The sequence below is a fragment of the Hetaerina americana genome, unplaced genomic scaffold (assembly GCF_022747635.1).
Source record: "Hetaerina americana unplaced genomic scaffold, ioHetAmer1.1.p SCAF_54, whole genome shotgun sequence".
NCBI lineage: Eukaryota > Metazoa > Arthropoda > Insecta > Odonata > Calopterygidae > Hetaerina > Hetaerina americana.
This window is the reverse complement of record NW_027287139.1, coordinates 1,205,113-1,228,205: the sequence shown is the minus strand read 5'-3', so window position 1 is coordinate 1,228,205 and position 23,093 is coordinate 1,205,113. Positions and strand designations below refer to the sequence as shown.

Below are 23,093 nucleotides of genomic sequence, written 5' to 3'. Positions count from 1 at the left end.
TAGCACGTAAAAAAGCAGCAAAGGAGCGGGCGCTAGACCTGCACATCAACTGCGCTTCACACCCTCGACTAAAAGTCAGAGGAGGACCATGCCTCCGACAAATTTTATTCCTCTACAAAACATTTCCGTGAACTCTAGCTCAACGTCGGCCCACTAAAATTTAGGATATATATAGCCCATGCCGATTTAAAAAAATAGGGAACGCTAGATATGCTCCCTTGGTTTAGTTTGAATTACAATAAACCCTTGATATGGATAGCAACATTTTAGAATTCTTGTCGCTTGAAGCAAAGTCACTCAGGAGTGTAAGAAAAAGGTTTCAGTTATCTGTCTTCTTGGGGAGGTGGAACCCTCACATCCTCCTCCAACAGGAAACGAATCTGGACCTGGAGACCACGGACCAGCTCGCCAGCAGCTACACATATTTTCATAACCCTCGCACCGCACCATACATGGGCACCATCATTGATGTGTCTTTCACAAAAGTTTCGATGAACTTGACCCACAGGGTGGTGTGTCGGGGTTATTTGCAAGAACTGAGTTTCGAATTCGACCACGACGGATTCAACGTCTTCAATATACATATGCCCGTGAGTGAGGCCATTGTGACCGAGGTCATCGACGCACTTCACGGCGCTCTTTCCTCTGCACGACCTGACACACCTGAGGGAGTACCATCATAATAGGAGACGATTTCAATGTCACTGGAGATCCTATGGTGGATCGAACCACCAAATGCGAAAGACACCCGAGGACGGCCGAAGACCTCCGGAGCACGATCAGGGCCCATAATCTCATGGATGCCTGGTCTGGGGTGGCAGGGAGGACTGGCATTCGTCCGCAATAATCCCCGACACAGATCAGTGAGACAGGACCGTTTCTATCTTAACGCCAAAGGGAATGCACGGTTCGATGATATGGCTCTCAGGCCTTCTTTTTGGAACCATTCTGCCCTCTCCTTGATGCTGAAACCCGCACGTGCACCGAAAATGACGGGCTCTCCCTACGGGAGACACCTCACTCGCATTTTGAGCGACCTCTGTTTTTTGATTTCTGTTTGAGTGCGACCTCTGGATTTTACCAGAAACACCCTTCAAGCACTCATCGAAAACAAGTCCGCCTCCTCCGGCCCTAGGCACTTCTGGGAGGACTTGAAGGGGGAGATGCGGATAAACACCCGCAGATGTACACTCATCCCTGTCCGGCAGGCCACGCCAAAAAAGCTAACGTCCCTGACCGCAGATGACCGGTCAATTGAGGGCGCTAGTGAGATGGCAGTCCATTCCGGCCAACTATGTTCCAGGTTTCCCTCTAGACGCCAGCGACCCCCTATCACCCAAAATAGCAATCTCCACCTACGCGGACGATGTGACCGTCTTCCTCAGGCACAAGGGTGGAAGGCGATGGGGGACTTCCAATGGTCTAACGACGGGATGCTCTTCCTAAGTAAGTGGCTTGGTAACGACTCTCTCGGTGCAAAACGGAGAGCGGCGGCCACGGTATGAGAACGACTTGCAACAGGAGTAGTGGCGTGGAAACGAAAGATTCGCCACACTATCGATCAGGGGAAGAGTTCGTGTAACCAGTTTCTGAGCCCGAGAATGTGGTACACCCTCCACATCATACACTTCCCACAACCCACCATCAAGAGACTCCAGGCGATCCTGACGGATTTCCTATGGGGTACCCGAAAACACTGGGTGCGACGTAACATACAGATAAATGCAATGGCAATGAGTGCATCGTGAACCGGAGGGTTGGCGCCATGTGATGGGTGATGGGTTGTGATTGCAGCCCCTTCGGCGGCCCTCCCGACGCTAGTCGCCTGACGGTTAAAGATAGGCACGTTAAATATGATGCAAAATAAAATGAGGTGGTGATGAGATAAAAACCTTGCCACCATTCCCTAAATAATAATAATAATACAAGTAATAATAAAACACACACACATTGAAACAAAAACACACCGTATAGCGATCAAGTATTCATTCACATGATTATAAATATTAGGAAACAGGATAGGAACACATCTGGCAAATCAAAAGATCTACTGTTCAAGCCCCAGTCAAGGAATTATTTTTGGACTTGTGATCTGCTCCATTTCACCTTCCCCACCTATCCTGTGTGCTTGTCTTTTATATGTATGTGTTCCTTTCCCGTTTCCTCATATCTATATGTAAATATAGAATGGGAAATGTAAATGAGGAAACACAAAAATCCACCATATGACGAATAAATATTCATTCACATGGAATTAGATGTAAGGCAAAGGGATAGGAACACACAAAAACGACAAACACAAGAAAGGTGGAGAAGGTGGAATGGAGCGGATCATAAGTGCAAAAATATTTCCTTGACCAGGACTTGGACACTGAATCTTTCGACTTGCCAGGTCAATGCTCTAACCAATAGAGCAAAGGTGTAATATATATGTAGTGGGTAAATACATAAATTTATATATTAGAAACATTTTCTCCCAATATGTGTGATTTTGGTGTATCAGATCTTCCTGGGAAACCTTTGGCAGCACAGGGAAAGGAGTTGGCCCCCTTAACTATTACTGTGTGAATTTCACATGCCTTTGGGCTCAGTACTAGGTGAGGTCTACCCTTACTTATCAAAGCAAACTTTGTTTTGGAAACCGTGGCTTATGGTTTAATTATTATTATATGGTATTTTATATATACACACATATATAATATATAATATATATACTACCTTGATCAAAAAGTTCCCGGAATAACCACCGTGTGGCGCTCCCATCGTTCCGATTTGAGTTCTGTTTTTTTTTTAAATTGGTACATCTGTTGTTGATATTCCCTTTAAATCTTAGTGTCATAACTTGACATTTGCAAAAGTTACGTAGCCAAGAGTACATCTATCTCTGTGTGTGTTGGCGATTTTTTACAATTTCAGAAATGGATTTAAATTTGCAACAACGAGCTTGTATTAAATTTTGCGTAAAAAACGGATTTAGTGGCGCACGGACGTTGGAAATGTTGGAAAAGTGTTTCGGCAACGATTCTCTAAAAAAAACGGTCGTTTACCAGTGGCACGAGCGGTTCAGAAGTGGTCGTGAGTCAATCGAAGATGATGAACGCAGTGGCAGACCATCGACATCGAAAGTCGGTGAAAAAATTGATAAAGTAAAAGAAATGTTGGTCAATAACCGCAAATTAACCATCAGAGAAATAGCGGAGGACTTGAACATCGCCTATGGATCCGCCCAAGACATTGTGGTTAATGATTTGGGTTTCCGTCGTGTAGCAGCAAAGTTGGTGCCAAAAGACCTCAATTTCATGCAAAAAAGAGACCGTGTTGACGTCGCAAAAGACATGATTTGCGAGGCTGAATCCGATCCCACATTCATCAAAAGGATCATTACTGGAGACGAGACGTGGGTTTATGAGTACGACACGCAATCCAGACATCAGGCAAGTGAATGGCGTTCACCAAATGAGCCGAGACCAGAAAACCACGTCGTTTTCAGTCAAAAAAGAAGGCAATGCTGACGGTTTTCATGGATTACAACGGTGTAGTGCATCATGAATTTTTGCCAGAAGGCCAGACAGTAAACAAAGAGTATTATTTGGGCGTTATGAGACGTTTGCGTGAAGCAATTCGCCGAAAGAGACCAGAAATGTGGGCAGAAAACTCGTGGATTTTGCACCATGATAACGCACCGTCGCACAGTGCTATCATTATTCGTAATTTTTTGACGAAAAATGCAACAAATACCATCCAACAGCCACCGAATTCACCTGATTTGGCTCCCTGTGACTTCTTTCTGTTCAATCGAGTTAAAAAACCATTACGGGGAACGCGTTTTAGCAGCCGAGAGGAAGTAATGGAAAAATCGCAGGAAGCACTGATGGACATACCGAAAACCGAATATAAAAAATGTTTCGAGGATTGGATCAAGCGCTGGCATAAGTGTGTTGCAGTCGATGGGGATTACTTTGAAGGGGACAATATAGATTTAGATGAATAAACTTGTATTTTTAATTTTCTGAATAAATTCTGGGAACTTTTTGATCAAGGTAGTATATATATATATATATATATATATATATATATATATATATATATATATATATATATATATATATATATATATATATATATACATATATGCATGCATGAAATCTGATGATCTGACATTGATACCTTCCAGGGTCCTGTCAAACAACTCCATCCAGCAAATAAAGGCTGGAGCATTTTCAAGATACAATCTAGAACTCATGTAAGTTTGTTTGTAATTGTTCTTTTGCTGGTATCAATTTCCTATTTTACTATCTAGAGCTCATGTTATACCCACTATGCATCATAATATGGGACTTCCTTCCCACTTGGGTGGCCACATTTCTTTTATTCATAATATGAAGTTCCTAATAAGTGGATGGAACCCCCCTCCGTTTTTCTTTTGCATACTCTTTCCTGCACGTACATATTTTGCATTCAGAAGTTTGGGTCCCTTCACTGTCGATGAAACATGCTTTATATTATTCATTGTATCAATTTTTTGCTGACCAGCCTACATAATATGTTATGGCCATGCTTTAAGGAGAGATGCTGATTCTAGCAAATTTTCTTTCTAATCCCCTGCTCCAGCCCTCGTCTAATAAAGGCACATGTTTCCACATAAATATCTTGGTGAAATTTCACATGATTATCATAAAACTGTGGAGCATCATAGCACAAAGAAAAATTTGCATTTAAGAATGAATAAATGAGGTTACATTTGCAAGATTTTCCCCTTAATCCTTAACTGTTCCTGTGTTTCATATGGCTTACACTAATAGTTTCAAGGGTTACAGGAGTAATGAGTGTTATTTGGCAGTAAAATATGAGGCACAATGTTGATGGTATTGAAATTATTATTTACCATTAGCCCTTATTTTCTAGCATGCTGGTTTATATATAGTTTTATTTGGCCTTGGATTACCATAGCTTCTTTTCTTCTCGGTCAATTTCACCTTCTCCATTCTTCTCCACACCAACATTTAAAAAGCCTCCAGTCAATGTCTATCCTCCTGCTTCAATGGCCACGTTTACTATATACGTACATAGCTATGCTCCATATCGAAGTTTTTATCAGTCTTTTCTTAATATCTTTCCTTACTCAACATCCCTGTCATCAACTCCCTTCTCCTGGTGAAAGCCTCTTTGCCTAGTGCAATTCTTCTCCTTACGACCCCACTACTTTGACCATGTTGGTCCAAAGCACTTCCGAGATACATAAACTGTTCTATCTGCTTTAGCTTTTGCCTTCCCTTTTTAATGTTTAGCTTAGCCTTTTTCCTTCTAGAAAATCGCATAACCTTTGTTTTATTAATATTGATTCTCATCCCATACCTCTTGCACTGAATTTCCAATTCACTCAGCAATGCTTGCAACCCCTTGGCTGACTGACAAACAAAAGCTTGGTCATCAGCAAACCTAACTGATTTTACGAATTCCATGCCCACTTTCATTCCTACTTCCAGTTCTTCCCATGCCTCTTTAATCATTTCCTCTACATACAGGTTGAACAGCAACGGTGATAATGGGCAACCCTGCCTTACACCTCTTCCTTACACTGCCCATCCGGACTCCCCATTCCCCACTTGCACCTGAGTAGTATGAGACATGTACAGGTTGCGGATTAGCCTCCTTCCATCCAGTCTATTCCTATTTTCTGCAATATACTCATTTGTTTTTCCTAATTTACTCTATCAAATGCTTTTTCAAAATCTACGAAACAGGCAAATACCTCCTGGTTGTGTTCTATATTCCTCTCGATTAATGATCTCATTACTGCAACGGCATCACCCGTACCTCTCCCCTCCCTAAACCCAAACTGATCATCCCCAAAGTTATCATTTGCCCTACTCTCTATACTTTTGTTTATGATCCTGAGAACAACTCTAGCTGCGTGGGATATCAAACTTATTGTCCTGTAGTCTTCACATGATGTAGCCTTAACCTTTTTCAGAATAGGAACCAAAACTGATCTCACAAATTCTTCCGGCCACATTCCTTCCTCATATATACTACCAATCAGCCCATATAGCCTCTTCCTCCCATATTTGCCTAAACATTTCAGTAGTTCCGCAGGAATATTATCTACCCCCATAGCATTATTTAGAGGGTATATTGGCGACATGAGAAAGAACCCAATGGGTTGAGTGGCTGCCTCAAGGGTAAACGGGGGCTTTTGTTTGGTGGGTTATGGGGTGGAGAGGAGTTCGTTGATGGAAATGGGAGAAAAGAAACAACTAAAGAGCGTACAACGGCGGCCCCGATTTAACCCAAATTTAATGTAGTCTAGGCAGAAAAAGAGTTTACAACAATGTATACTATATCCCCTTGACACAGCTTGGTGCTTCCAACCAGAAGGAGGGGCCCAGCCCAACCTTCCTCTGTGATCTCAAGTCCCAGACTGGCTTCTTCGGGATCACATCAGTCACCCGTCGTCGTTATCAACATCCCTCTCCAGGCAGAAAAGGGATGGGGGGGGTTCGGCACAAACCACTGGTCCGTAGTCCACGGCGAGTCACCAGTTATCACTGTGGGCTTATGTCCACATCGAGTCACCAGTGGTGACTTGGATGCTCGGACCCACGCCATTACTTTGCTGGTAAATCATACATCAGAACACGCGGATGCGACAATATACATCACATTTTCCTGTTGGGTCCCCTATTGAGGGAAATAAAATCCATTAAATTATGGGGTCATGAGAAAAAGGTAGGGCTTGGGGGTTGATAAAGGGGCCAAAGGGGCCTTGCCGTCTTTAAGATGATCATCGCTAGGATACCTGGATCGCTCCCTTTCATCATTGCTGATATCTATGGTATTAATAAGACAAGTCATTTGAACACTGTTTGCCTTAGGTTTTTGTAGTTCATGTGATAAATATTGGAAAATGTTATTGTAAACAGTATTTGTTGGTAATAATAACCTCACAAATTCCCCTGAAGGCCACCTCATCTACTCCACATTCCCTGTGTCTTACAGAAACTGAGACTTCTATTTTTAAAATGGTAATTGTGACTCAACTGCCTGCCACTTTAACTCTTATGTTTCAGGAAATATGCTTGTACTTATACACAGGCAGCTATGAGAGAAAAATCCTTACATGTTTGACCTGTACTCTTTCTTACTAAGGGTGGTAGGGCCAATGCCCTCCTGCCCCAAACTTATTCCCCCATTTCTCATTAGGGCTTGCATTCCTCCGTTATCAGATGTGATCACTCTTTCCACCTATCCCCCACTTTTGCAAGTAATCATTATGTGGGTGAAATCAATGGTCTAGTATGAAATCCATAAGATTGTCACTTGGAAAATTGATATATCATGCATTTTATGCAAGTTGGAACTACTTATGGGTATTATTTCTTAGTGGGATTGCAATGGGAAGTTATATTATCAATTACGCCTATTTTGTATCTTTATTTGCCTTTTCACAAGACTTCTAATATGCGTAATACTAATTTTGAGAGTCTCTTTGACCGCATAAAACATAACACCATACTGTCTTAGACTCTGCCTTCCTCTAACTTTTACTCTTCTCCATACATCTTTTTTGCGATTTGAATTTGTTCCATTATCTCCTTTTTGGATCACATAGGAGTAGGTAATTCTTTTAATATTTTTTCTGTACCAGAGTGTCCCATGAACTCTCTTTCTTTGCCATCTACTCGATAGTTATGTAAAACCAATTCTAACTGCTATTCTAATGTGGGGAAGACTTTTATGCACAAATTTATTTTGCTACCTCAAACAAACATTTGTTTTGATATACTTTGTGCATGATTGAAAATCTTTCTTTCAAACTATGTATGCCTTATGACCATTTATTTGAAAATATATTTCTTTCATTTTTCAGAGGTATTTTTCAACTAGCCAAAATTTCTCCTCAGTTGATTTGCCAATCAAGTGTAATGAATCATGATATTATCCTCAATTTAAACACAGGCAGTACAAATTAACTTTGCTTGCAAGCTTTTCAATGAAATGTTAACACTATAATAAATTGATTGTATATGTACACTTATCATCTGCATTGATGCATGCATGAAAATGTGTAGAAGAATGTGAATTCTCTTTCAGCCACTTGGATGGCAATGGAATCACTCATCTTGAGCCAGGGGCGTTCAGCAACCAAACAAACCTAGAAAAACTGTAAGTAGCTGAGAATTATGAAGTTCCTGCCAGACCATTGGATTTTTCAAAATTGCTCACTGATAAATAATCACATGTGAAATTTGGGACCCTCAAATCTAACAAGCATGTTGAATTCAGCACTAGAGGGGAAGATGAATCTTATAAATTCCTTTCTAATAGTATTTCATTATCAGAATCCAAATCTGTATGCATATTTCTTTATATAGTATGCATCAGACAAAACTGAGGCATTATTAGCTCATGGGTGCTAGTAATTTTTCCATAATTGGTTCTACATATAGGTGCTGGTCACATTTCAGCATATATTGATACCAAGGCCTAAGAGCCCTTGAAGAGAGCCCATTAGAAATATCCAATAATAATAATAATAATCTTTATTCGTTCCTATAAGACATGTTTTTAACACCTCACATTGTCTGCTCATGTTCTTCGCAGACAACACAGTGTCAGTTGCAGAGAAAGAACCAAAGTCAACATTAAAGTCACCACAGATAATGGTATTTCCTGAATTCTTAGTAATGGCATGTAGAGTCTTGTAAAAAGGTCCTTAAGGACAGAAAAGCCACCATGAGGTGACCAGTATACACAGAATTGACACACTTATATAACCAATTGATAATTGCAAGCCACAAAACTCAAAATCAATCTCCCTGCTGGGGCTTTCACCATAAATATTATGCACTTAAAGGTGATTTCTAACAAAAATCAATACACCACCATTTTTGTGAATCGATCTACAAAAGTGTGAAACTGAGTAGAAAGCATCAATGCTGGTGATTTCAATTTCGTTTGGGTTCAGCCAATGCTCTGAGATGCAACCAATATCAGGCTGGCGATCAATTAAAAACAGTTCAAGACCATTCATTTTAGAATGTATACATTGTATGTTTAAATGTAAAATCTTAAAGGTACTTTTCCTGTCCACGGAATGTAGTCACATAGTCTCTTAATAATTTCTGGTCTTGATAAATTTATTTACAATGACACCACTTAGCCACAGGAGAGGATTACCAAGTTTGTTGTAATCGGCATCATTGGTGCCAATCTTGAAGGCACCATGGACAATTTTTCCTGCAATTTTTTTGCAGCTTATTAATCACTACATTGTAGTGAACATTCACAGATATAAACTCCCATTCAGGCAAATAGGTGGAAACCTATAAATGCAAATTTGTATATTTTTTAAAACTTGGATTTCTTAAAATATTAGTTTTAGTGTTTTAAATTTGTTAAGCATTACTTCTTAATCATATTATTGCACATTGAGTTGCATACACTCTCATGAGTTTCACATTAAAATTTTTGACTAACTAAAATGGATCATCATTAATGCCACCTTTCATTGGCATATTTTGAAGTAAATACACACAGTCAAGAAAAAGATAATGGTTGCCATTGGTGCTGGTTGAAGTATATGCACCTCCATTGCTTTCTAGGTTCTAGTTATTCAGTAGAACTGAGGGTAAATGGGCTTGAAAAACAAAATACAACTACCAGGACATGGCTAAGCTCATGTATCCCATCTTTACAATATCTACAACGCTTTCATGCTCGAATTAATTGCTTTCAATACCAATAAACATAAAACATATGAATAGAGACTCTTAGCCTTTATATACTGAAGAAAAACCTCAAGAATGTGACTGTTTCTCTTTTCTAGCAGATTCACATCATTTGGAGAGCAGTTTTTGTCAGATTTTTCTACAATATAATAAGGAGTATCCAATATTTATCTACATGCTAATTTTAAATTGGCTTCTCCATGTTTATTCCTTTACTGTAAACTTAAATCAAATTGTAGTTAGCACACATCTTTTCTTTATTTTTGAGGGCTGATAATTGTAAATGGTAAATTGTATCGAGAAATTGGTGACACTTTTCTAATACCCTTTGGAAATATTTTGGAAAGGGGAAACCTAAAGTTGCCTTTAGTAACCTAAATTAAAAATGTAGTCTTTGCAAGTAAATTAAACTACCTACTTTCCTTAGTGGTCAAAATAGAGTATATCTCATTAGTTTTTTGAGGAGGAACCAGTTGACCTTGCTGCAGCCAGGAGTTTTCACAGGTTTGATTAAGCTGAAGTGGTTACTTCTAAGCAACAATCATCTGCAGAAATTGTCCCTTGGTGATTGGGGAGATCTTCAGTCTCTTCAATGGCTGTAAGTATCTAACTTTTCTGTACTCAGCTGTCTAAATATAATACCCTAGATGATTTTATTATCAAGAATTTATGGTAATGGCTTAACGCAATTTCCCTGAAATTTTTTAACTAATGGTTTGAATGAAAAACTAGGGGAAAAATCTAATGCAATAATTCCATTTCAAAGCAATTTTATACACTCACTAGTCTATTTCATTAAAGTTACATTCATTTGAGTCTTGGCATTTTTGAGACAGTTATTATTGCAATAGAAACACAAAGGCTGGAAAAAGATGATGAAGATAATTTGGAAGGTCAAAGAAGGGTATTTTTCATTTTATAATGACAAAATGACAGTGACTTTTATAGAAAGTTCTTGGGTGAAATTACAAGTCTCCTTTCAGAAAAATGTCTAGTACATCATTGAGTTTACTGCTTCCATGGATTTTGCTAAAGCCCACATTAGGCTTTGAGCTAGCGGAAACTGTGTTGTCTGATTGGCTACTTTTACATTTTCTAGGTACAAATATAATGTTACCTTGATTATTGCATCTAACAGAATTTAAAAGATGAGAAACAAATCATTTTGGTGGCATCTCATGGTGGCAAGGGGGTGATTCCCACTGAAGACTTTAGAAGTTTAATTTTTCAGAATTTAGCAGTGCGATTACATGCACCCTCCTCAACATTCTGGAAGGACTTGTGTGTTCTATTGGCCACTGAAGCTGTGCTTTCCAGGAAAATTACTTTATTTACTTGCACAGCCAAGTTGTAGACTCGGGAGGGGACTACAATGGTTAAATGGGAATATGGAATATATAACGTAAAGGACAGGGGCTTTAGAAAATATCATGAGAGTAATGGAGGAAGGAATTAAAGATAGATAAGGATGATGTGAGGTGAAGCGGAGAACTAGAGGGGCAATATTCAAGGAAGTGGAGAGTCAACATGAAGTAGCTATTTAAATTGGATACGAAACTGGGGAGTGAGGTAGTTAATATAGAGCAGGTTTATCTTTGTTGAAATGAAAGAAGATCCAATCATTGCAGTGGTAACCCAGGGCTAAAAGCCAAAAGAAGTGGCTGGAAAGAAGAATTTCATAGTTTGTAAAACTAATGGATGAAATAAATGCTGTGGAGGAGGGACCTAATAGTAAATGGGAATTGGGATGTGAAGGGAGGGAGGTTAGAGAGTGTGGTTTGGAATTTAGAAATTATTGCCGAGAGAAAGTAATGGAGTTCTGCAGATGAATGAGTTTGATAATAATTAGCACCTGTTTCAAATGCCACCACAGGCATAGGAGCATATGGAAAATGTCAGAAGAAACATTCAGCTACCAGTTAGAATATGGTTGGATATAAATTTAGGAACATCATTATCCAATTTTCATGCAGCTTCCCTGGGGTTGATACAGATTCAAATGACAATTTTGCTGTCTTAAAAAAAGCAAACCTAAAATACAAAAGTATGAGATGGGCCAAGTAAAAATAAAGATGTTGACAGATCCACAGTCTTGTCCAAATACAGCAGATGCAGGCTACATTCAGTTTTTTCAATTTCTCTTTCTTAGCGTTTCAATTTTTTATTTGTTGTTCTTTCATTATAATTTTAATTGAATTACAAAACATTCTTCACCATTTTTATAATTTCACTGAAGCCCCTTTTCAGTGTAAAAAGTTAATTTTGCATTTTATAAATTTATAAAAATAATGGCAAATCCCTCTATCTAATGGCAAATCTCTAGCTCATCACTTAATCCCATTCATTTGCAACGTGTAGCTCCAATGAATTCTACTTTAAAATGCATTCTGGTGGAATTTCAAATTTTAGAATGCCAATTTCAAAACCAAATCCTGAGTGCATATCCCTCTGTTTAATTAAACTTATGCATCATTAATTAGTCATAGCATGAAGTGATAAGTTTCTCTTAAACAAAAATGAAAATGATGTAATGCCAAGGTGGTATTAATGTATAATTTATATATAGTGGAATATAATCATGTGGGAATAACTAGCAAAACCTGCTGTAAATATGCATGAGAAACTGAAAGAGGGGAGAGATTACTTTTATTCTACCCACAATATGGCTGTCCATATATACAATTCAAAATCCCTTGAAAAAAATACTATGTTGCTAAAAATTAACAGATGTGTCATTGCTCATTATGTGATATCTTGTGATCAAGTGTCAAGTTGAATTTAATTGGTTAACTGAAACAAATATCACAAAAGTAGTACCTATGCACCTATTGGCTAATGGAAAACTTAGAAGAGACAAACCCATAGCTGGGCTCCAGTCAACATTACATATGACATTTCAGAGTTTGAAAGGTATGAAGGAATAGGAATGAACCATAAAATATGAGTTAGTTAATCTAAATACTAGAAAAGAGAGTGTAAAAAGGAAATCCAATAGAAAAAATGAATTTTAAATGAAGGAATGGATCAAATAGAATGCAATAAAACTCAAGGACTGAATAATGGTCACAGCAATTTGAAATAATAAGGAATTTAATGACTGAATGGTTCAAAATCCAAAAAAAAATAGGAAGGCAAGCACTGTAAGATAACCTGGAGGGAGTGAAATAGCTTAAAAAGCTATGACAATTAATAACAGGTACCTATTAGAGTCATGGGTTTGAAGTACATTTCCATGTAAAAGGTGAAATTTTCATTTTAAATTTAATATGAATACTATATGCTGTAGGAAAATATAATAGGATGAATAGATTGTGATCTGATTATTGTATTTGTAGTTTCTACATTTGATAAATCCCTTTGTTAATTTGATGTCAGACAATGAGAATCATATGGTATACATTGGTTTTGAAGATATTTCCATTTAGTCACTATATTTTTTAGTATTATAATTTGAAGAAATATATCATCATTTATCATGTACTAGTTGTCATATATATAATTCTGTTAACTGTTTCATTTCAGATTTTTGTCCTCCAATGAGCTAACTTTAGAGGGAGAATCATTTCCTGCTATACATACACACTTAGAACTGTAAGTTTTAAATATTCATTTCAAACAGCTAATGACAAATTTTGTCGATAAATTACTAAAGACAGCTTTTTTTGTTTATTCTAGGTTTCTTCATGACAATAAAATTATCTGCATTGAGGAAAATACCTTTAAGAAGCTGACTGGGCTGATTTTATTGTGAGTGTATTTCTTTAAAATGTTAATACTACCAGTAGATAAAGTGTAATAAGTTGGGGATTTGATATTTTATTTTTATTTTATTGTTTTTAGACTATTTTTAGCTTGTTGACTTTTAGCCTAAGGTAGGGCATTTTGTAAAGTAATACTTGTATTGGTGATATTAATTTAGATATTATGAGCTGGAGTTCTCTCAAGATATGCATACCCTGATGTTTACAAGTAAAATCGCACATGGCTCAGCTCATGACAACTAGTGAAACAAAATCCACTGTTGACCCCATACAAATCCATGATGGGCAAATTTCTTTGTCCATTGGATGTGAAATGCAGTGAAAATCCTTTTAAAGTAATATTACATTCACCTTGGGTAATGGCAGGAAAGGGGGAAGAGAAGGGAGGAGGTGCATGCTTCCCATTCATGAAAAACAAATTTAATTATTTCATACTGCTGAGCACAGGCCAATATAAAAAATGCACCTTGCATGAGGGATCAGTGGGAATTGTATTGCTAATCACTTATATCAATTAACTTAGGCAAAATTAGGCGACAAGGATTTGTATACTGTAAGCCCCTTTACTGGTTCACACAAACAAGTTGGCAAGATGAAATTAGTAAATAGAACTACATTAAAATGTCTCAGCAATGTATTTAAAGGAACCAAATTTTGATGTGTTTAATGTATGGAGATAACTTCAAGTTGTATACCATCAGGGGCTTCCCTAATTGTTTTTACACACAAAATACAGCTATCTGAATGATAATTTCATAGGATAAATATGATTAAGAATTTTATCAAGTTTTCCCTTAATTAACTGTACTACGAGGGTCATCCGGAAAGTAGTACCCGTTCGTGAAATAAAAAGACAAAAGTAAATATTAACAAACATAAAAAATTTTATTTGAAAGAGGATACTTTAAACTACTTCTCAACATAATCTCCAAGCAAATTAAGGCATTTGTCATAACGTGTGACAAGTTTCTGTATTCCTGCTGCATAGTCCTTCGCCGCCAGCTCATTGAGATACGCGAGGGACCCATCTTGCACAAATTTTTGCATAATGCAGATGGTGTTTAACAATTTCATGAACAATTGTTCGAGAAACATTGGGAAAATGCTCACAGATGTCATCAATTGTGACGCGCCGATCGTTCCTCACGAATTCGTCAACTGAGCTCACCAGTTGGTCTGTAATGACAGACGGTCTCCCCGAACGCTCATCGTCGTGTGTGTTCCCCCTCCCCATGTTGAAGTTGCGACACCACCGCCGAACAGACGACTCGTCCATTACATTGTCTCCATACACCTCCTTTAATTGGCGATGAATATCACATGGGCGAACGTTTCTTGCATTGAGGAATTTAATCACTGCCCTCACTTCACAACTGGCGGCGTTCTCAATTTTTTTAAACATTGTAAACAATCACAGAAACAACACAGGCAATGCTAGCGTCACGCAACTTGGCTCAGAGAAGGCAGACAAGCCACTGAAGCTATCTGACCTCGTCCAGCGGCTACTCGCGTCGTCAGCACTTCATGCGGCACGAACGGGTACTACTTTCCGGATGACCCTCGTAGTTATGGGGGCTTGCATGGTGCAAACATTTTATTGCAAATAAATGAAAATACAACATAAAAACCTCCATAGGTGACCACATGAAATGGTATTGAGCAAATATCTCCTACATCTACAAAACTCAATCACTCCAATAATATTTTAAAACTTAAACTGTGAAGTGAATCTATTGAACCTTTTCTATTTGTTTTATAATTTCCTACTTTTGACATGAGTAAATATAAATAAACCATGGATGGCTAAAAATTCTCCCCTCCTCTGCATTTCATTATGCTGCCTAGTTTTCCTAGCCCTCACGAAATAGGGCTCCATTCCAATTAACAGGCCACACTGGACACCAGGGATGCTGCAAAAGATGTATTGGATATGTCCCTTTCCCTGTATCTTCAATTTAATTTCCATAAGTTTAGTCACCATGTTTGAAGAAGAAATAACATGAAATTCCTACCTAAAATGGGCACTTTCGTAACAAATTGCAAAATCACAATGAACAGTAATTTACAGGGTATTTGATGCACAATACACTGCCACTTAGCTTCATTGAAAATGACACCTATCATCAGTTACCTGTGAAGAAATGAAAGGATCCAAGAATTAGTAAAAGTGCTCACTTTTTGTTGCAATTAAAATAGAGCCTTCATACATTCAACTGTTATTTGACTCTAAAACAGGTGTCAATACATGAATGAACAATGGAGTGAAGCAATTTTAAAAATGAGAAGACCTGTGAAAGGCAATCTCAAACAGACCATATGCCACCGTCTATCCAACTGGAGGACCTGCTCTCCATCATCATTTTCCTCTCTGATGAACTGCTTTTCAGAGGAAAGAAGCAGATGCTGGATGATCATTCGTAGTAATTGTGTGTAAATTTATGATAAATAATTAATTGGAAACAATAAATGAGACTTAATTGACATGGAATTTGTGACTGATGACAGTGAGTATCAGCCCTGGGAGATAAATAAATACTGGTTAGTGATTCGTCTGGACAATTGTGAGCTGTGGGAACTGCAAGTAATCCAATGAGAATTAAGCTATAACTTTTATTAGAGTGCACATTACTTGCCATTGCTATTGTGTAAGCCATCCATACGATACCTACATTGATAATAATGGTAACTATTGATTTAACAATCATGAATTAATAGCACAATCAAGAGTCTCTATTTTTGTAGTAAGTAACAAGTTCTTTAGCAAAACCGCTGTACAAACAATTCGTTGACCATGGACTGACCATGACATGCTGTGAGAGGGGCTAACAATTGATAAAAGGTCCAGGGCATTTGTGCCCAGTTTCCTTGAAAAAGTTCTGGTAGTCTGTTGATTTTTGATCCTAAAAGGTAGAATTTTAAGCCTTAGAGGTTTTTCTTTTTAGCAGCCTTACAAGTGTTCAGAACCAAGAAGTAGAGAATCTACCATGGTGTTCAGGGCACTGGAATTATTTTCCAGCAAATGCCACCAATTTTAAAGGATTTAATGTATCAATACAGTAGTTGAAACATGTTTCTTTGAAAATACATGACCTGCTAAAAACTTTCTTAGTTAGCAGGTCATCATAAATGAGCAAAGCAGTTCCTTGACTTCGGTGCTCAAAAGATTTCTTAGCACAGAAATTTGTATTAAAGAAGTCAAAATGCAAATGTGCTTTTCAATACAATTTTGGTTGGACCACCATGGGTCATTCATTTACCAGAGGTGTTTTAGTAAACGGGTTCATTTACTGAAGATTTGACCATAGTTAAGCAATCAAACAATGTAGTTTTTAAGAACTTGTTTGTCTTGTGCCTGGTTTTCTGATTTTCAGGGTTATTGAAGACTAAAATCACTAAAAGCTGCACGATTGGCACTGATGTCATTTAACAAAAAAGATGACACATCACATGATGCAGCCAATTGAGGACAGTGGAGTGGCAGTAATCAAATATTAGGCTAAGTTGGAGACACAATAGATACCAAAACTCTAGATATCAAAATAGGTCAAACATTATGCATTGCATTTGAGGAGCTAGCTACTCAAGTGCTTGGGAAGAAAAACATGTAGTTGAGCTATTGTGTGAGGAAAGGTGGTTTTAAGGCCGAGTGATCTTACAATAATTTACAGTACCATACCTTATATGGTTATTCCTATTGTATTTCTCTGATTGAGACTAGACGAGGGCCAAGCCACCCTGCAATTTTCAGTGTTTTTCATTAAAAGCCATCGTATCCCACTTGTGAGTATTAGATTTTAACTTCTTTATGACCTGGTTATGAACAAACTAACTCAAATATCATTTTCTCTTGCCTCACCTGAGCAGACATGAATGTCAACCGAAGTTTTGTACATTAGTCTCTAGAATATATGAGTTGCAACTGTGCTATATATACAATGGTACAGTAACCATTACAGAGGAGAAAGCTGATCTGCCAGAAATATAACCTGACAATATAAGAAAGCACTAAATCAAAAAGCTGATTCATAGCATTTAAGGAAATATTTTCCCTACACAGTTTCAATTTGTAGAGCTGTGCATGTGAAGCCAAAGTCTCCCCATCACATATAAACCTATTAAAACCCTTTCTTCCATGTTTTTTCAGACTAAATAGTTCTGTGGGATATTATTGATCCTAATGGCTTAATTTGTATGTCCCTTTCTCACTTGCAATCTAGTGTGCTTGGAACCAAGCTTTCTCATTTATATGCCATATTGTCTCTCTGTCTAAACTTAGTGGCTTAATATCACTATGTTATAGATCCATTATGCATTACTGCCATCTCTCTAGAATATTTCCTGGGTGTAATCATTTGCTGTCTCTCCTCCACTCAGCTTTATTACTCTATATGCATAAGTATTGCTCCAGGAATCCCCATTATTGTCTCACCTCACACAACCACTAAATTTCTGATTTCCTTTTTTCTATTTCCTGGTTAATATTTTCTAATTTCCTTGTCCCAAACATCGTTCTAACATTCCAATTCTGACTGGTTTGGTCTTACACTGCGTCTTCTGTTCTGATGCTGTCAATTTGGCTTTGTGGTCAAACCAATAATTTACATTATTATTCAGTACCAAGAGAAGAGTATTATAATTTTTCCTGTCTTCTTTAAGAGACTCACTCTCTGGGTGCAATTTACTTGTGCATTGTCTGAACCTCCAGCTGTTCTGCATTTCTAGTTGTAATATGATTAAGGATAAAAAAGGATTTTAACAAGAGAAGTTAAGGTAATATACATAAAATACATGACTCCTCCAATCATCTTTCTCCTGGCTCCTACCTGTTGACCTACCCCCATCTAGGTGATCCAGCACAGCCGTGTGGGGCATCAGAACAAGCCCATTCACCACATCAAGTTTGTGGTCTGTCGGAGAGGGAAGAGAGAATCAAAAAGTGAATAAATTTAGATGGATGTAACATTTTGGGACCATGATTGAAGAATAATTGATATTTGGGGAAATCATTGTTATTTATTGTAGCCTACTCAGCCTGTTGCAATTCTGCTGGTTTTTTGTTAGAAGTTGGTACCTACTTAGTATTCACACTCATTGAAAAGACCTACTATGCAAACCTCTTTTATTTCCACTACACCTTTTTCTTAATTATTTTTCTAAATATTTGCTCTCTGTTTCAGGGACCTTAAATTTAACAAGATTCAATTTATTCATGAGAATGCATTTAGTGGTAATGCATTGCTCACTGAGCTGTAAGTATTTCCATTGAAGTGAAAAAATAATGAATACTTCATCAACTTGGCTCCTAAATTTGTCTCATTCTCTGTACATTTTTAGAGACCTGAGTCACAATCATCTTACTACTATGCCTATGGGTGTCTTCTCTGGACTGCACAATCTCTCAAAACTGTAAGATCCAAGCAGAACTTTCCTCAAAATGATAATTTTGAGTTAATCCTCAATTACTACAGAATTATTCACCTTCTATATAAATGTACCCAATTGTCCATAGAGTCTGTAAGCAATTATTTTACACCATTATGTATAAATCTACCAAATATTTGCATGGGAAAATCTATATATTCCTCTGAAAAATCAGTTTATGTACTCTCAATAACATAGTACTGATAATGTTCATGTGTCAATGACTATAAGACTAAGATTCATTATAATTTATGTGAAGACTAATTACTATTTGCCTTAGAGCAAAATTAAATGTTTCTTAAATTGGGATTACATTCATAATTTGTTGGGCGTTTAAATATAACTTGCTAAAAGGCATGCATGACTGAATCTACGAAGACAGGAATTCCAATATTGGCCCCTTTTCTTACCATATTTCTACAAATATAATGACCAAAACTATAAATATTCTGGCACATCAAAGTAAAGTAATTTTGTTGTCTCATTTTAAATTTCTCATAACATGATGCAACTTATTAGGCTGATACTTTGGAGGCTAGAGTGATCAGGCTATACTAACCATTCCAATAATTCTTGGTATCAGCTTTATTTGATATTGTTGTAACTATTGGCTAATTAATTGGCCATTTAGATTTTAAGAAAATATGCAAAAACTGATTAAATTTTACCAGTGGGTTCATCACATATTATTTTAGCCACTTTAGAGGAAAGGAATCTGTAGGGAATCAGGTGATTGAGAGGATTTCCATGCAATGAAGATCAGTGACAGGGAGGTGTCAGAAGAAGAAGATTTCTAGAAGGGCCCCAAGGGTTGGGCCAGCTGGCAATCCAATGAACCCACTAGGCCTCCTCTATTTTAATCTCTCCCCATCACCACTCCCTCCCTCTTGTCGCATTACCCAAAACTATTCATTCCCCTTCTGTTATTATCCATTGTTTTCTTACTTAGAATAAAGCAATATCAATGCATAGTCCACGATTGCAATTGAACATAAGCAAAAGGGTTAATTTGTGATGATGAGTATCTTAAAGCTGTAAGATACTCCTTTAAATAACCTATGGTTACATAAGGCTTAAAGTTAACCTGTCAAAGTCATAAAATTTTTTTGTTAAGGAATTTAAAAGCACATACACAGATTATAACAGTTTTCAAGAGATTTATGTGGAAAAGTGTCATTCACGTGCCTAGATTTTATAGCAGCTGTAAGTTCATCTATTAATGTGTAGTTGGTTATAGGGGAGCCTCTCGGTGGAGCAAGTAATTGTTTGGGTAATTTTGGATGCCTGAAGAAATTGGATCATGAATATGATCACACAATATGCCTGTTTTTTAAACAAATGGAAGATTTACTTATTTTTAAGTAAATTCAAATAACTGTTTGCAGAGCTGTCTTATATGAGGCTGGGTTAATTGTTTTCTCACTAAAAATGAAGCAGTGATAGGCATGAAGATCCAAACTTTGAGTGTAGTTACATGACTCATATATTCAGATATTGTCTAATAAATTAATTTAAAAAATTAGGAAAATTTCTAAACAAAATTAATGATAACCTTTACAGACTTAAATGGCATATGTTATTACATGTCCATGTGGACATTATTAAGATGTCTGAGAATTAACTCTCCCAAAGAGCCATTTATCCCAAGTGCAAGCAGATAAATAACTTTAGTAGTTTACCCTATACTTTTGCTTTGCCAGGTGCTATAATGTACAATCCTCCTGTGAACATAGCCAATTGGTAGAATCATACCATCCATACCTTATAAATCAAGTACATATGAGCCATAGAAAACTTTCTCATTGTTTTGGAGCATAAAATTCTAAACTGAGAATCATGACTTGTGAATAGTAATCTGGTATTCATCAGTGGCAAATTATCTCTCATTAAAATTTGAATAAAAACAATTATTTTGAAAGTAGCCCAAATGCTGTTGGTGCAATACATGTTATGCCACTATTGAGGCACAATATTAAATGTGTTTTCACTGAATCATATGGCAACAGAAATAGGTATAAATGGCTAATTAGGAAGGTGTTAATAAGAAGAAATTACTTGTTTAAAAAAAGTCATTCAATAATGTATTTGAATTCATTGAACTGTTATTTGACTCTAAAACAGGTGTCAATACATGAATGAACAATGGAGTGAAGCAATTTAAAAAATGAGAATTGCTATATCCTAAAGTGCAAATGTGTTAGGAAAGCAAGTTAATGAATTTCTGCTAGACTCCATTGTTATAATAGTTTATCAATTGAATCTAAAGATTAAAAAAGCAAAAATGAGTCATGTTGGGTTAAATATTTAGTGAAAAGTTGGTGCACAATATAAATTGGAGTCAGAGAGTATTTATTATTTTATTAGGCTACATTTAGATTCAGTCTATTGGTACTTAAAACACTACCAATGAATACAAGATAAAATAAAGATTGTAACATTTAACATCAACTCAGTTCAAAAGTTAATAAAGAAAGAAGAATGAAGATAGCAATAAACTGAAAAAAATTAGTTTGGATTTTCAGCTCCTTGAAATTGGTGAATCTGTTATGGAATTCAATTTTCATTGGTGGAAAGTGTGGTTTTGATCTATGCATATTCTTTAGCTTTGAAGTTTGCTCGTGCATTAGGATATGGTTACAATAGCCTCTCTTATCCCTCAAATCCAAGGATAAGTCTTTCATTTTGCAAATATTGGACAAAAGTGGTTTTGTTTTTGAAGAAATTCAACCCACATTTTCCCCAATGTAGGCAGGCATTCTGAAGTAATATTGAAGTACAGGTCAATTCCAAATAATAAAAAAATAGGTACATATGAATTAAATGCAAATTCCAGTTGGGATACCTAAAACTAGTATGGGGTCAGTAGTGCTGAAATGCTAACATGCTTAGTATCGACATTAGATTACACTAGAAAAAATGCTGTGAGAAAGTTTACAATGCTTTAGACTACATATTTGTCTGATACCTAATTATATTCTTGCTTTACAGTTCTATGGGAAATAATGAAAATCTTGAAATCAGTACCGATATTTTGGGTGGATTATGGAGTTTATCATCATTGTAAGTATCTTTTGTGAACATTTAAAATTAATGTACCTGTGGTCATGAATCAATGGAAAACAAACTAGCTGAGACCGTAAACTTGATTGACACCAGGTTTATTGAAAGTGGGGTGGTTGAACAAAGTTATGCGTAAGAGGAAGATGCGTAGGGAACACACACTAGGTCACCAATCAGGTTTGGCTTCACAGAAACATTTTATATCCTTAATAAAATTCACTTTTTCTCACTATTTTCACAAAAAAACAGGGGAGCATATTTTGACACAAGGATGTGAATTAATTCATGAGTTAATGTGACTGCTACAGCATGAAAAATTGCATTATGCTGTTTTTTCATTTATCTGTGCTCTATAAAATATAGGAATAGTTTACCTATGGATAGTTCCCTCACCCTTAGCCAAAAAATCAGGACTTTCTGGGGTTCATTGCTCAAAGCTAAATACTAATGAGCCTTCTCGCGACATGAAATCTCTGCCACCACTCCTCAATCTCACATTTTCCTGATTATTTCATCTAATATATTCCCTTTTACATTTAAGTATATTGTTTTAGGACTGTGACTTGAATTATAGTCTTAAGAAGCTATCCTCTGGTGCTTGGTAGTAATTCTTGGTTGTTTTGACCTGGTTAATTTTTTTGTTAATTGGTTTGTATCCAGAGTGACTTCATGCAAGTAAAAATGCAATATGAAAGAAGTTGGGGAAGCACCCCATCATGGGATACTAAAACTAATAGATAGTCAAAAATCATATTAAAAAGCAGTGGTCAGTTTCAAGTAGATTTAAATTGATCATTATGTCATAATAATGATTTTAAAATGTTGCAATTTTGTGAATTTTTGTGTTTTAGTTCTACATCCATGGGTTTAAAATATTTGTCCTTGGTAAATCAGCTTCCAAAATATTAGCAATGATACTTTAAATGGGCAATTTGTCATTTATTTTAATTGTGATATTCTTTTACTTTAGCTTTTCAATTGAAATTTTATTGAGTCACTTTGTACTTATTTAACTGAATTAAATTTGCATGTTTCTTAGCCGTTTTTCCCAATCATAATGCATGAATTTCATGTGGCAATGTGCTTACATATTTAATCAATTGAAAGTGACATAGCTAAA

The 23,093-nt window shown here is 36.7% G+C and overlaps 1 protein-coding gene across 1 annotated transcript in view; it reads left to right on the top strand.

Moving 5' to 3' along the window:
* The window catches only part of LOC139694759 (relaxin receptor 2-like), a 70,589-nt gene that overhangs the window by 28,537 nt on the left and 18,959 nt on the right, over positions 1-23,093 (top strand). The window contains exons 6-13 of the mRNA XM_071593266.1: positions 4,175-4,243; positions 8,095-8,166; positions 10,186-10,329; positions 13,254-13,322; positions 13,407-13,478; positions 18,670-18,741; positions 18,827-18,898; positions 21,902-21,973. Coding sequence (XP_071449367.1) covers positions 4,175-4,243; positions 8,095-8,166; positions 10,186-10,329; positions 13,254-13,322; positions 13,407-13,478; positions 18,670-18,741; positions 18,827-18,898; positions 21,902-21,973 — 642 coding nt within the window. The remainder of the gene's footprint in view (positions 1-4,174; positions 4,244-8,094; positions 8,167-10,185; positions 10,330-13,253; positions 13,323-13,406; positions 13,479-18,669; positions 18,742-18,826; positions 18,899-21,901; positions 21,974-23,093) is intronic.